Source organism: Oncorhynchus nerka, linkage group LG27, assembly GCF_034236695.1.
Source record: "Oncorhynchus nerka isolate Pitt River linkage group LG27, Oner_Uvic_2.0, whole genome shotgun sequence".
Lineage (NCBI taxonomy): Eukaryota > Metazoa > Chordata > Actinopteri > Salmoniformes > Salmonidae > Oncorhynchus > Oncorhynchus nerka.
The window spans coordinates 44,153,063-44,166,260 of NC_088422.1; the positions used below are offsets into that span (position 1 = coordinate 44,153,063).

The window sequence follows — 13,198 nt, forward strand, 5'->3', positions numbered from 1 at the left end:
ATTTGGTCACCTACGAACAAGCAAGATTTCTGGCTCTTACAGACCTGTAACTTCTTCTTTAAGAGGCTCCTCTGTCCTCCACTCGTTACCTGTATTAATGGCACCTGTTTGAACTTGTTATCAGTATAAAAGACACCTGTCCACAACCTCAAACAGTCACACTCCAAACTCCACTATGGCCAAGACCAAAGACACCAGAAACAAAATTGTAGACCTGCACCAGGCTGGGAAGACTGAATCTGCAATAGGTAAGCAGCTTGGTTTGAAGAAATCAACTGTGGGAGCAATTATTAGGAAATGGAAGACATACAACACCACTGACCACTTTCTAATTTTGTCTGTCATAGTTGATGAAAATTACAGGCCTCTCTCATCTTTTTAAGTGGGAGAACTTGCACAATTGGTGGCTGACTAAATACTTTTTTGCCCCACTGTATCTACCTCAATTACCTTGTACCCCTTCACAGCGACTCGGTACTGGTACCCCGTGCATATAGCCAAGTTATCGTTACTCATTGTGGATTCATTCCTTGTGTTATTATGTTTCTATGACTTTTTAAAGGTTCTCTCTGTATTGTTGGGGAAGGCATGTAAGTAATCATTTCACTGTTAGTCTACACCTGTTGCTGACGAAGCATGTGACAAATACAATTTGACGAACAAACATGTTATATTGCTCTAACAGTTGTTTCACCCATCGACATTCATCAAGCCTCCCACAAAGACTTCACTCACCTGTTTAGTGAGGAACTTCCCAATAATTTCACCTCCTCTGCTTTTCCGTTTCTCATCAGGCGCCAGCTCATAGTCATCCTAAAGAACACGGCGTCATTATACACTTACAGCACATCATAATATAACAATAGCGCCGAATAAGATTTGCTTAATGCACTATCGTAATGTATTGCCCGGCATAATTCAACCAATGGAATAGTCCCAAAAGTGCAAACCGCAATCCAACTGGCATCCTGGGTATGCAAATCTAGTATTTGAAAGAAAACGCATACTATTTCGACCCAGGTGCGACTGGACATTCAATACTATTCCATTATTAGGGGCAATGTATGGACGAGATCATGTTTTGAATGACATTATTGTGTGGCTACCAGTGTTGTGGAAACATGCAGCATGCGACTAGACCAGCATAGTGTGGACTGCCTTGAGTTGAAATGATCAGTCATTATCTATATCCTTAGCAGCTACAGTATTTATCAGCCAGGAGTGAGAGAGCACGGAGCGGTACAGCATTGCCAGGGGTCGTGGCATAGCCTGTTAATCCTTCACTCCCTGATCATTCTCTCACCTCTCTATCCCCATTAGCATTCCACTACACCCGCAATAACACCTGCTAAATATGTCTATGTGACCAATAGAATTGGATTTGATTTGATTTAGCCTGTCGCATGCTTCCCAGTCAAAACAGTTTGCGCATATATTATGACGAAAGCTTGACGTTTTTGTTCGTTTTGGTGTTTGTCTGTTTGTTTTTTAGGCTGTTCGAGTACACAACATAGATTTTTACGATATAGCCAATTTTGACTTTGTGGCTGGGGTGACAAGTGGATGAAGTGTTTGTTGTCATTCAACGAGAGACTACCAGCTTTCATGCAATTTCTTCACTTGAGAATCACTGCTCCAAACATTTTAGGTAGATGTAAAATTGCGTGACTAAAAACGTTGAAATTGATTACAGATTTCTTGATTTATCTTAGATTTTTTGGGACTATTTTGAGGAAGGTCTGTCCCTCGCACGCCTTGCGTACAGACGTGTGTCGCCTAGCTGAGTTCTGCTAGGATCAAACCATGTTCTCTCCACTAGCCCACCTGACCTGAAACACACAAACACCTCTTTAACCCACAATCTGTTATTAACAGACACTCTCTCTCTCTCTGACACACACGCTGCCTGGGACCCCATATGTGACCCTATGTTGCCTGGCAACCACAGTCAACACGGCAGGATTCCTTGAGGTCCTTTAGTGTCACAGTGTGTCAGACCAGCGTCACCAGATCCCCCCCCCCCCCCCCCCCGACACACACACCTAGAGTTTCTCTCCTGACCCTGGCTGTGTCCCACTATAGTGGTCTACTCTGCTCTGAGACACAGACAGACAGAGAAAGGCGTTGGGTGAAAAGGCCATACTTCTGCCATTAGATCTGTTTCTCTGGCCTGTGTGTGCAAGACTTTCCTAGTTAAATAAAGGTTAAATAAAAATAGATAAATAAATAAAAAGTCTGCCAAAAGGCCAACGGGGCGTCTCCATTTCCCTTCGGCTAACCCCTTCGGCTAACAATTGGGTGGCTTATTCTGTGTGTGTGTGTGTGTGTGTGCGTGCATTTGATTCTTACAATGCAGTATCTTGCCAACAATAGCAAGTCAAAATTCGGCAGCAATCACACATACACCCCTCCCTCCTGCACTGACGTCAGAGGAAACACAGGGACCCCCAGGCGCATTCCTTCTGCTGTTACATCTCTCCCTCTCTCTCTCTCTCTCTCTCGCTAGCTACTGTGCTCTTTTCCCTCACTAACACCCTCGTTTATACATTAGAAGCACATGGACACACTCACAAAAAATACAACACACAAACTTTCCTTTGGACATTGATCCTACCCGTCCATCAATTTAGCAACTTTCCAAATGGCCCAACAAGAGTATTTGGGTGATGGAAGCTAGATATCTAATTTCATTATTTTCACAGGTTCACTCTCATAAAATCTTCAATTACCCTCAGATCTTTCTCCAAAAATGCATCTGCAGCTGACCCATTCTTGTTGGTGCACATATGTGGCGAGGGTAGTTTCCCTCAGAGTGTGATGGTCATTTTTAGGTTGGTGGGAAGGGGTGAAAACGGGAGGGGGTCTGACCAGAAACAATCCTCTCATTCTGTCCAGTCACATGCCTACGGTGATATTTTGGGCTTTACTCAAAATACTTAAATGTGTCATGTGCGAGGCATTCCGTCTAGACACAAGTTAATGGGGGAGACGGTTCGGGGGTTACTATTGGCTTCTGGTTACTATTGGCATTTGATTCGGAGTGTTTCTTCTCTGACGATTAGAGGCATTTTCACATCTAAAACCTGTAATCTGGGACACTGTGTCTAGACAGAGTAAAGGGAGGAGGCTGCTATTATAATCACTACTCAAGTTGATTGTAATCTCTCAGTCAACTGAACATGATTCGTGCTGTTTGGATGACTGTTTAATCCAAGTGATGCATTTAGAAGTGTGTGCGTGTGTGTGTGTGTTACCATGGCGTCCAGTAGGTGGATGCATCGCAGCAATTCAGGTCTGGTCTCACAGTACAGGCGGAACAGCAGTCTGCCGATGGGCTGCTTCTCACACAGGCTCATGTAGTCCCGATCTGCCAGAAACACACACAAACTAGTATCTGGGCCTATCTGTAGAAATAACACACACATTTGGAAAGACCCAGGCACGTTTACAAACACTTACAATACATTAACAGCACAGCAGCAGCGTGACACACATGTAATACTTGCACCCACACACAGCCGTTTGTTTTACTATCCTTGTGGGGACTTCTGGTCCCGACTAGGATAGTAAAACTAAAAACACACACCAACAGTAATATACCGATGCTGTTGCCCAGCTCAGTGCACTGGCTGATGTGGGGGAAGCGAAGGATCTCCTTCCATTTCTTACTCCTCCCTTTCCGCTTCCCTCCTCCACCTACAGAGAGAGAAAAGAAGGGATGAGAGGAACAAGCCATTTCAGAGAGGCACAAACATACACGGAAACAGTATGTGAGAAAGGAGAGCGAGAGAGAGAGAGAGAGAGCTCTGCAACTGACAAATTAGTTCAGCTCAAACTCTTGAGTGTGTACATGTATCATTTTTACATAACGTCTCAGCTTCTCTTTAAATCACTTCTCTCTTTCTCTTTTTCTTCCTCCGGTTTCTTTTCTTCCTCTGTGTCATGCTCCGGGGAATGTGGCCATCCCGAAGCAGAACAGTGTGGGTGTATGTGTGTAACAGAGAATACATCCCGGGCCAGTCCGATTCCCATCGGAACACAGAGCTTGGCCAAAGCATATTCTATAATACTGAATAACCATGCATATATTCCCAGCACACACACTCATCAATATCAGAAGATTAGCCATGTTTGATCCTGAAATGTTGATAATGATCAATAGGTTTCCCCTTCCCTTTCTCACACTCAGGATGCCTTAACAATGAGAGAGATGGAGAGAAAGAGATGGAGAGTGAGAGAGAGAGAGAGCGAAAGCTACATCTTTAAGCAATAATCGAGGAATGCTCCAACAAGGACGTCATGTGTTTGCCTCTCACTGTGTGTGTGAATGTTTTAGCAGCTTTCACATCCCTTCCCCTTTACCAAACCCCAACTCTCTCACACACTGACTGCTGCCACAGACCTTCTCCTCAGGCCTCTGTCTGGCCTGGGTTACATAATGGCCATGCCTCCTCCCCTCCCACCTCACTGATCTGACATTGACTGGATAGGTGAAAGCTATGTAGTGGAATCCTTGCAGAGGGAAGCCTTTCAGGAACAACTCTGAGGCATTACTAGGGCCCAGAGATTTTCCTGGTTGGGTCACATAATCCCCAACCATGGGATATAATGGAGATATAACTCCAACAAGTCAAACCTATTACTGAATTGTTAACCCTGACCTTAAACATTCTAAAATGACTATTGGGTATTAGCAACAGTAACTGGGACACTTTATTTTGTTACTTTATTTATTTATTTTTAATTTGGGGGGGTTATTATTTATATATATATTTTCTCACCAATTTAATATGCAATTGGTAGTTAGTCTTGTCCCATCGCTGCAACTCCCGTACGAACAACTGAAGGTCGAGAGCCGTGCGTCCTCCGAAACAAAACCCAGCCAAGCCGCACTGCTTCTTGACACAACGCCTGCTTAACCCGGTAGACAGCCACACCAATGTGTCAGAGGAAACACCTGGCGACCGGGTCAGCATACATTGCGCCTGGCCCGCCACAGGAGTCGCTAGACAAGAACATCCCTGCCGGTCAAACCCTCCCTTAACCCAGACGACGCTGAGCCAATTGTGCGCCGCCCCATGGGTCGTGGCCGGCTGCGACAGAGCCTGGATTCGAACCAGGATCTCTAGTGGCACAGCTAGCACTGCCATGCAGTGCCTTAGACCACTGCACCACCCAAGAGGCCAACTGTGACATTTTTACCCAGAGCACTTCCCTAGTTACGTCTTAGAGAACAAAAATACACCCCTTTATGATTCAATGGGTAAAACAATGAACGATGAACAAGTAGACATGTAGAGGAGAGAAAATGTTATTTCTTGTGAAGGGTCAATCTCAGGTCAACGTTACGTCTAAATAGTGGCTCTCCACCCTGTCTTTCAATTCAACACAATATGTACATGACCACAATACACCTTCTTCCTCCCTCTGAATCTAACCTACTCTGTCTCTCTTCCTCTCAGTCGCTCCCTTCCTCCAACTGTTTCTAGCTCTGTCTGTCTCTTCCCTTCAATCGCATACCTAATCTCTCCCTCTTTCTCAGTCTCGCTCTTGTCTGATTCGACCCTATGGAATCATCACTATTACATGCTGACTTCTGGTCAGTGACTGAACTGCACTTCTGCTTTCATGGCCAATCAGTGACCTCTTTCCCTGCTACTGACCAATCAATTACCTCCTCCTAGGATAATTTAAGGTCACAGGTTTGAAAACATTTTGTTAACAAGACTAACAACCTTCCTGTTGTTTCCTAGTAGAGAAAATACATTCTGGGTCAGCATTCACATATCTGGGACGAAGTAAAGGATGGTGCATTTGAATTGGGGCTGTTGAACTGTACTGCATCATTTAGAGTTTGTACTCAGTCGATGCACACTTGTCAGGAGTCAAATGCATTGTGTTTTTATTTAGCATAACAGTTGTTCCCCCTGTAGAGAATTGGAGCACCATATTTGCCACATTGTTTTAGCTAAACATGTCTAGGGACCATATAAATAGATGTCGAATTCTACGGTTAAGACAATACAAAAGGAACCAGAAACGCACCCTTTAAAAGTAATTGAGAAAACTACTACACTGATCAAAGCACAATGAACATGAGTGTGTCTGTGGGCAAATTAAACTCTGTTTCAGTGCACACCACTGAAACAAACAGGGACAAAGTCTACAGGAAGAAACAGGCTCAGGACTGCTCCCACAGAGGTGTGTGTGTGTGTGTGTGTGTGTGTGTGGTGTTTTTAACTGCATTTTAACTGCTTGGCAAACTCGAGTAGTACCTATGTCAGTGCAGTTAATTGTTAGCAGTAACGGACAGTCTTAGAATCTCATCCAAGAATACAGGCGGTGCTATAAGACTTGCTGACAGGACTTAAGAAACAGCAGAACCAGGGATGAACATTTCAGAACATTACAAGCATGCAAGTACTTCCAGCGAAAAGAGCCCAAACTAAATGTTGGGTTGAGGGGCGGCCATGAATTCACTTCACAGATTAAAAACAATAACCAAGTCAGACAAAGAGACTCGCAGACTAGTGCTGAGCGATAAGTGCTTTTTTGAGGTTCGGTTTCAGGTCGACTATTTAAAAAAACATTAGATGCACTATGCATTACGTGGTATGAAAATTGTATGGTAGTGATGCCCATTACTGCTTATCACTTATTAACCATCATTTACTCACATTACTTTAAGAAAATATTTCAGTTGTGTATATTACATTTGTTTTATTTGATGACCACTACTTCATTCCAAATCGTAATCTGACTGCTGAATACCAACTATCACATTTTTAGGTAGCGATATTGTATGTTTTTCGGTCTCTTCTCTTCCTCTCTGTGTCTGCCCCACACAGACCGGACAAGTAGAAGGTATGGATTATGGTCATTGTAGTTCATTATCAGGTTTTCTGCTAATTTTGGCCTGTTGGAGCCTACAACTCCCTACTACATCACACAGTTCGGACTTTCTATTTATCTCTAGAGAAACTGCGCGTTAAAGCTCACAGGAAGAGAAAAAAACGAACCAATAACTGATCTGATGTTGGTCAATTAGTTGATGAAGAAACAAAAGATAACCAGCATTTTTGTTAAATCTCTCAGCACTATCACAGACAGGAAGACATTACACACTAAAGTGTTGACAAAGACACATTAAAGTAATTACAAGTATAATTACAGTGTAGCTACAGTGCCTTCAGAAAGTATTCACACCCGTAGACTTACTCCACACTGAGTTACAGCCTGAATTCAAAACGGATTACATATATTTTTCATCTCCCATCTACACACAATACCCCGAATGAAAAAGTAAAAACATGTTTTTAGAAATGTTAGTAAATGTATAGAAAATGAAATACAGAAATATCTCCTTTACATACGTAGTCATACTTTGTTTTTCATTTCCCAATGATGGAGACCACTGTGCTCTTGAAAACGTTCAACATTCTAGAAACGGTTTTATACCTTTCCCCAGATATATGCCTCATCTCGGAGATCTACGGACAGTTCCCTTTGACTTCACTGTCAACTGTGGGACCTTATATAGACAGGTGCATTTCTTTCTAAATCATGTCCAAACAATTGGATTCGCCACAGGTTGGACTCCAATCAAGTTGTCAAGGATGACCCAGGATGATCAAAGGAAATCAGATGCAACTGAGCTCAATTTGGAGTGTCATAGCAAAGGGTGGTGAATATTTATATAAACAAGATATTTCTGTATTTCATTTTCAATAAATTTGCTTAATGTGTAAATACATGTTTTCACTAGGGGTATTGTGTGTAGATGGGTGAAGAAGAAAACATATTTCATCCATTTTGAATTCAGGCTGTAACACAAAATGTGGAATAAGTCAAGGGGTATGAATACTTTCTGAAGGCACTGTATATGCAATTACAGCATGAAATTAAACTACATGGTAGCTGTGTAACCAAAGAATGGTCTCTTTCTGGGAGCACATTCAATTCTCTTTTACAATAACAACCTAGCTAGGAGTCTGTATCAGTCAATGCTAACTACTGTAGACAGGAAGATTGCTTACCCTTACCCATGATTAAATATTCCATCAACTCTGCAGTGGATTCGTAAGCTTGCTGATAAGTCACTTCCTGTCTGTCTGTGAGTGTCTTTGAACCTCTCCTGCTGTCTGGGCCATAGTGGGAGCATAAAAGATGACCCCATTACTTCCACATGATTTATAATTCTGTTACTTCCAGGGCGGGCGACCATTGCTGCTTAATGAAGGAGAAACATTGACATGAACATTCCAAGACTGCCTGGAATGGAATGCATCTGGCACTTTGTGATAGTGCTAAGCTTTTGTGGAAATATGTGACACTATAATAAACAAATAGGTTCAGATTTATAATCATAGTATAATGTTTAAAGATGTCCTCCAGCAATTGTTGTTGAAACTTTCACAGTTGAAAAGCGATACCCCAAGTATAAATACAGTAAAGTACACACACTAAACAATAAAAAAATAAGTTGAGCAAAATAGTGTTTTTTAGACAACTGCAAACTTCTAGGAGTAGGGCATTCAAGGAGTTAGTCTGATGGGAATATGTGATGTCATCGGCCTCCCCTCTCGCTTGAGGTACAATAGACAAGCAATAGAGAACAAAAGAGGAAAGCCCCCCCCCCCCCCCAATTATACTATGTCATGACATACCTGGACCACCTACTGCCTTTTGTTAAGTAAATCAGGTGTTAAATGAGGTGAAAAGGAGACTGGAGTGCCAGTAAGTGAAGTAGAAACCCTTGGCGAGCACAATGTCTGGGTTTGTTACTGCTTTCTGTTTGACAAGGTTGGCTTGTAAAAGTATGAATAAAGTCATAAAAAGTCTTGTATAAACTTTCTTTATCCTCTCCCCTTTCTCTCTCTCCTCCTCTGTCAACACATTCTGTCAGTGTATCACTCCCTTTCTCACACACACACACTCACACACACTCCGGTCAGAGTTCATTGCGTACAGGAACCCGTCAGTCTAATTTGTTCCATGCGGACTACTCCCTTTGTTTCATATTTCTGGTTTACAGCTCTGACATCATCAACGTGAGCCGAGCAAAGTAAAAATTATGAGAACTAGAGAGAACTAGAGGTAACGGACAAAATAATGAAAACACTTGAGTAAATGAGGGATATAAAGTACATTTAAAGTAGGTTCCACACAGGTGTGGTTCTTGAGTTAATTAAGCAATTAACATCTCCATCATGCTTGGTGTTCATGTATAAAAATGCTGGGCAGGCCATTATTTTGGCTACCATGGCTATGCCCCATAGGATGACAATGCCCCCATCCACAGTGTACGAGTGGTCACTGAATGGTTTTATGAGCATGAAAACCATGAAACCATTTGCCACGGCCATCTCAGTCACCAGATCTAAACCCAACTGAACACTTATGGGAGATTCTGGAGCGGTGCCTGAGACAGTGTTTTCCACCACCATCATCAAATCAAATTGTATGATTCGTAGACCACAGGTGTAGACTAACACTGAAAGGCTTTAGGCCTACTTACAGGTCCATTTCCAACAATGCAGAGTTAAAGATAAGAAATATTAGAAAAATATAAATAGTGACACAAGGAATAAATACAAAGTGAATAACAAGTATAAATAAAAAGTTAAAATAACATGGCTAGATGCAGAGAGTACCTGTACTGACTTGATGTTCAGGGGTACGAGGTAATTGAGGTAGATATGTAAGGTACATATGGGTAGGGCTAAAGTGACTAAGCAACAGGATAGATAAGACAAAAGCAGCAGTGTATATGGTGAGTGTGAAAGTGTGGGTGTGGCGTCAGTATGTATGTGTGTGGGTTGTATGAAGTGTGTGTGTGTGTGTGCGTGCGTGCGAGCACACGCGCTTTGCGTTGTCAAAGTAAATATGTGTGAGTGTGTGGGTAGAGTCCAGTGTGTGTGCATAGAGTTAGTGCAAAAAAAGGGTAAATTCAGGTAGAGACAGACAGGTCGAATGGCAAATGAGGGGAGCCCCTCACATTATAAGGTTAACTGCTTACAGGTGTGCTGCGAGGTTATGCCGCCAAGTGCAAGTACAGTATTTCGGCTCTCATCTAAAGGAACATTTTTGCTTCGTCTCCTGTGGTATCTAGCGTCACACAGCTAGCTACTGAGACTTGGTTAGCCCACGCCGCAAGGCACAAGGTAACTTGGCTAGCTTTCTGGAAAGCGAGCGAACCACACTAGCATGCTTCGCCCCATGTGATAGCTAGCGTTAGCTAGGCTGTTAGCCCACTGGGTGAACACTAGCTAGCTAACACATACACCTCATGATAAAGTGTTGAGTCATGAGCATCATAACCCGGTTAGCAATGCCTTTCTCCTGGAGTTATAAAGGGCAGCCGTACCCCATGGGAAACACACATGCTCAGGCAGCTCTCTAACAAGGCCTGCAAGTTCTGTACTGGCCCATGCTAGCTTAAGCTATGCCACTAGTTGTCTAGTTTGTCTAGCATTAAGTTGCTTTGTGCCTACTAACTGAACCGGTCCCACCACGCGGTAAGCCGGTCCATGAGACTGCCTGAAACAGACTAGCTAATGCGGCAAGACTGGCCTTGCCACAACCTGCCTGGTAGATCTGGAAATCGTGGCGACATGGTCTCCACTCTCCCCCTGGACGAGGCTCCGCATCAGATAGAGGGGCAGTTTACTAGTGCCAGTACTGAGTGACCAGCGATCCAGCAGGAACGAAGGGGCGCCTGACCTAGGGGTACGCCCATTGCCTGTCTACGCAGACTGCTCCTGCCAAACACTACGCCCACAAATGTTTGTTTCTTTTCCGCAATGAGTCTGGATTTGACTCCCTCCACGAACCTTCTAGAACGCAAACACAATCGGACACATTCAGACTGTCTGATTGGTCCCAGAAACCGATGGATTGGGCAAAATTCGGCATTGGCTTTGATACTCTGATTTGTTAGAGACGATCGAATCTCTGAAGACTATTTTGTACAACAACGCTCATTACCACGCACCTCGTATGTAGTGAAGGCGTCATGCAAGTACGCCCCAGTGGCAGAGAGGAGCAGCCAACAGTTCACCTGTTGTCCTGCCCTGCTACCTCTTGGGTGCTCCTAGAACCCTTCTATTTGTGCAGCGACTAATTTCTATGCGTTCGCTCACAAGGAAGACGGAGGGAGTCCACTTTACCAGCTCTCCCCAACTCTTTCTCAAGTAGCCGAGGCAGGAAGACAAACTGTCAGTCGCCACCTAGCACTCTTCCTTATTCCAGTGTTTTAACTCTGCGGCTTTCAATAAAATACAATGAAAGGACGATTTGCTCCAACACCACCAGAGGACTGGCGCGCACGCGCAGTCCAGCCCTAGGTCTTGTCCACAGTCAATCAAAAGATAATTGTGACTTCAAATTGTCTGCCGGCTCTCCGTTACTGGAAGAGCCCTTCGATCTTCGTTTCTGTCACTCCCCTAGGAGTAGTGTCAATAAGGAAGGTGGTAATGACAGACGAGTCACTCACTGGTTGGGGTGCAGTTCAGGAGGGAAAAGCAGTAAACGGTTGACAATGCCCCTTTCTCCGAGACACTTTCTGCCTTGCCTTTGGAATTGTCACGTCAGGACAGACAATACGACTGTGGTGGCATACATCAAACGTCACGGTGGCACTTGCTCTCTGCGTTTACACAGACTAACTGTCTATCAAACAGCTGTAGACTTTACCATAAAATGCTTACTTATGAGCCCTTTCCCAACAATGCAGAGTTATTAAAAAGTAAGAAAAATAAATAGTAATTAGCAAAATAAACTATCAAATAAGGAAATAGTAACCCAATAAAATAACAATAATGAGGCTATTTACTAGGAATACCAGTACTGAGTCAATGTGCAGGGGTACGAGGTAGTTGAAGTAATATGTACATGTAGGTAGGGGTAAAAGTGACAAGGCAATCAGGATAAATAATAAACAGAGTAGCAGCAGCGTACAGTGCCATGCAAAAGTATTCATCCCCCCCTTGCCGTTTTTCCTATTTTGTTGCATTACAACCTGTAATTTAAATGGACTTTTATTTAGATTTCATGTAATGGACATACACAAAATAGTCCAAATTGGTGAAGTGAAATGAAAAAAATTACTTGTTTCAAAAAAATTAAAACAGAAGTGGTGCCTGCATAGGCATTAACTCCCTTTGCTATGAAGCCCCTAAATAATATCTGATGCAACCAATTACCTTCAGAAGCACCATAATTAGTTTTAAAAAATCCACCTGTGTGCAATCTAAATGTCACATGATCTGTCTCATGATCTCAATATATATACACCCGTTCTGAAAGGTCCCAGAGTCTGTAACACCACTAAACAAGGGGCACCGCCAAGAAAGCGGCACCATGAAGACCAAGGAGGTCTCCAAACAGGTCAGGGACAAAGTTGTGGAAAAGTACAGATCAGAGTTGGGTTATAAAAAATATCAGAAACTTTGAAGATCCCACAGAGCACCGTTAAATCCATTATTTAAAAAATTGAAAGAATATGGCACCACAACAAACCCACCAAATCTCACAGACCAGGCAAGGATGGCATTAATCAGACAACAAAGAGACCAAAGATAACCCTGAAGGAGCTGCAAAGTTCCACAGTGCAGATTGGAGTATCTGTTCATAGGACCACTTTAAGCTGTACACTCCACAGAGCTGGGCTTTATGGAAGAGTGGCCAGAAAAAAAGCCATTGCTTAAAGAAATAAATAAGAAAACACATTTGGTGTTCCCCAAAAGGCATGTGGGAGACTCCCCAAACATATGGAAGAAGGTACTCTGGTCAGATGAGACTAACATTTAGCTTTTTGGCCATCAAGGAAAACTATGTCTGGCACAAACCCAACACCTCTCATCCCCCAGAGAACACCATGGTGGTGGCAGCATCATGCTGTGGGGATGTTTTCATCGGCAGGGACTAGGAAACTGATCAGAATTGAAGAAATTATGGATGGCGCAAAATACTGGGAAATTCTTGAAGGAAACCTGTTTCAGTCTTCCAGAGATTTGAGACTGGGATGGAGGTTCACCTTCCACCAGGACAATGACCCTAAGCATACTGCTAAAGCAACACTTGAGTGGTTAAAGGGGAAACATTTAAATGTCTTGGATTTGGAATGGCCTTGTCAAAGCCCAGACCTCAATCCAATTGAGAATCTGTGGTATGACTTAAAGATTTCTGTACACCAGCG

General features: G+C 43.2%; 1 protein-coding gene across 4 annotated transcripts in view; it reads right to left on the reverse strand.

Moving 5' to 3' along the window:
• LOC115111847 (G protein-coupled receptor kinase 5-like) overlaps positions 1 to 13,198 on the reverse strand; it is an 83,248-nt gene that overhangs the window by 8,797 nt on the left and 61,253 nt on the right. For 2 of the 4 annotated variants that reach the window (XM_029638329.2, XM_029638330.2), the window contains exons 2-4: positions 3,601 to 3,696; positions 3,255 to 3,367; positions 736 to 813 (exon numbers count right to left, since the gene is read on the reverse strand). In XM_029638329.2, the coding sequence (XP_029494189.1) occupies positions 736 to 813; positions 3,255 to 3,367; positions 3,601 to 3,696 (287 nt within the window). Of the gene's footprint in view, positions 1 to 735; positions 814 to 3,254; positions 3,368 to 3,600; positions 3,697 to 10,993; positions 11,145 to 11,168; positions 11,232 to 13,198 lie in introns of those variants that run through there. The other 2 variants (XM_029638332.2, XM_029638331.2) reach the window with 2 other exon arrangements.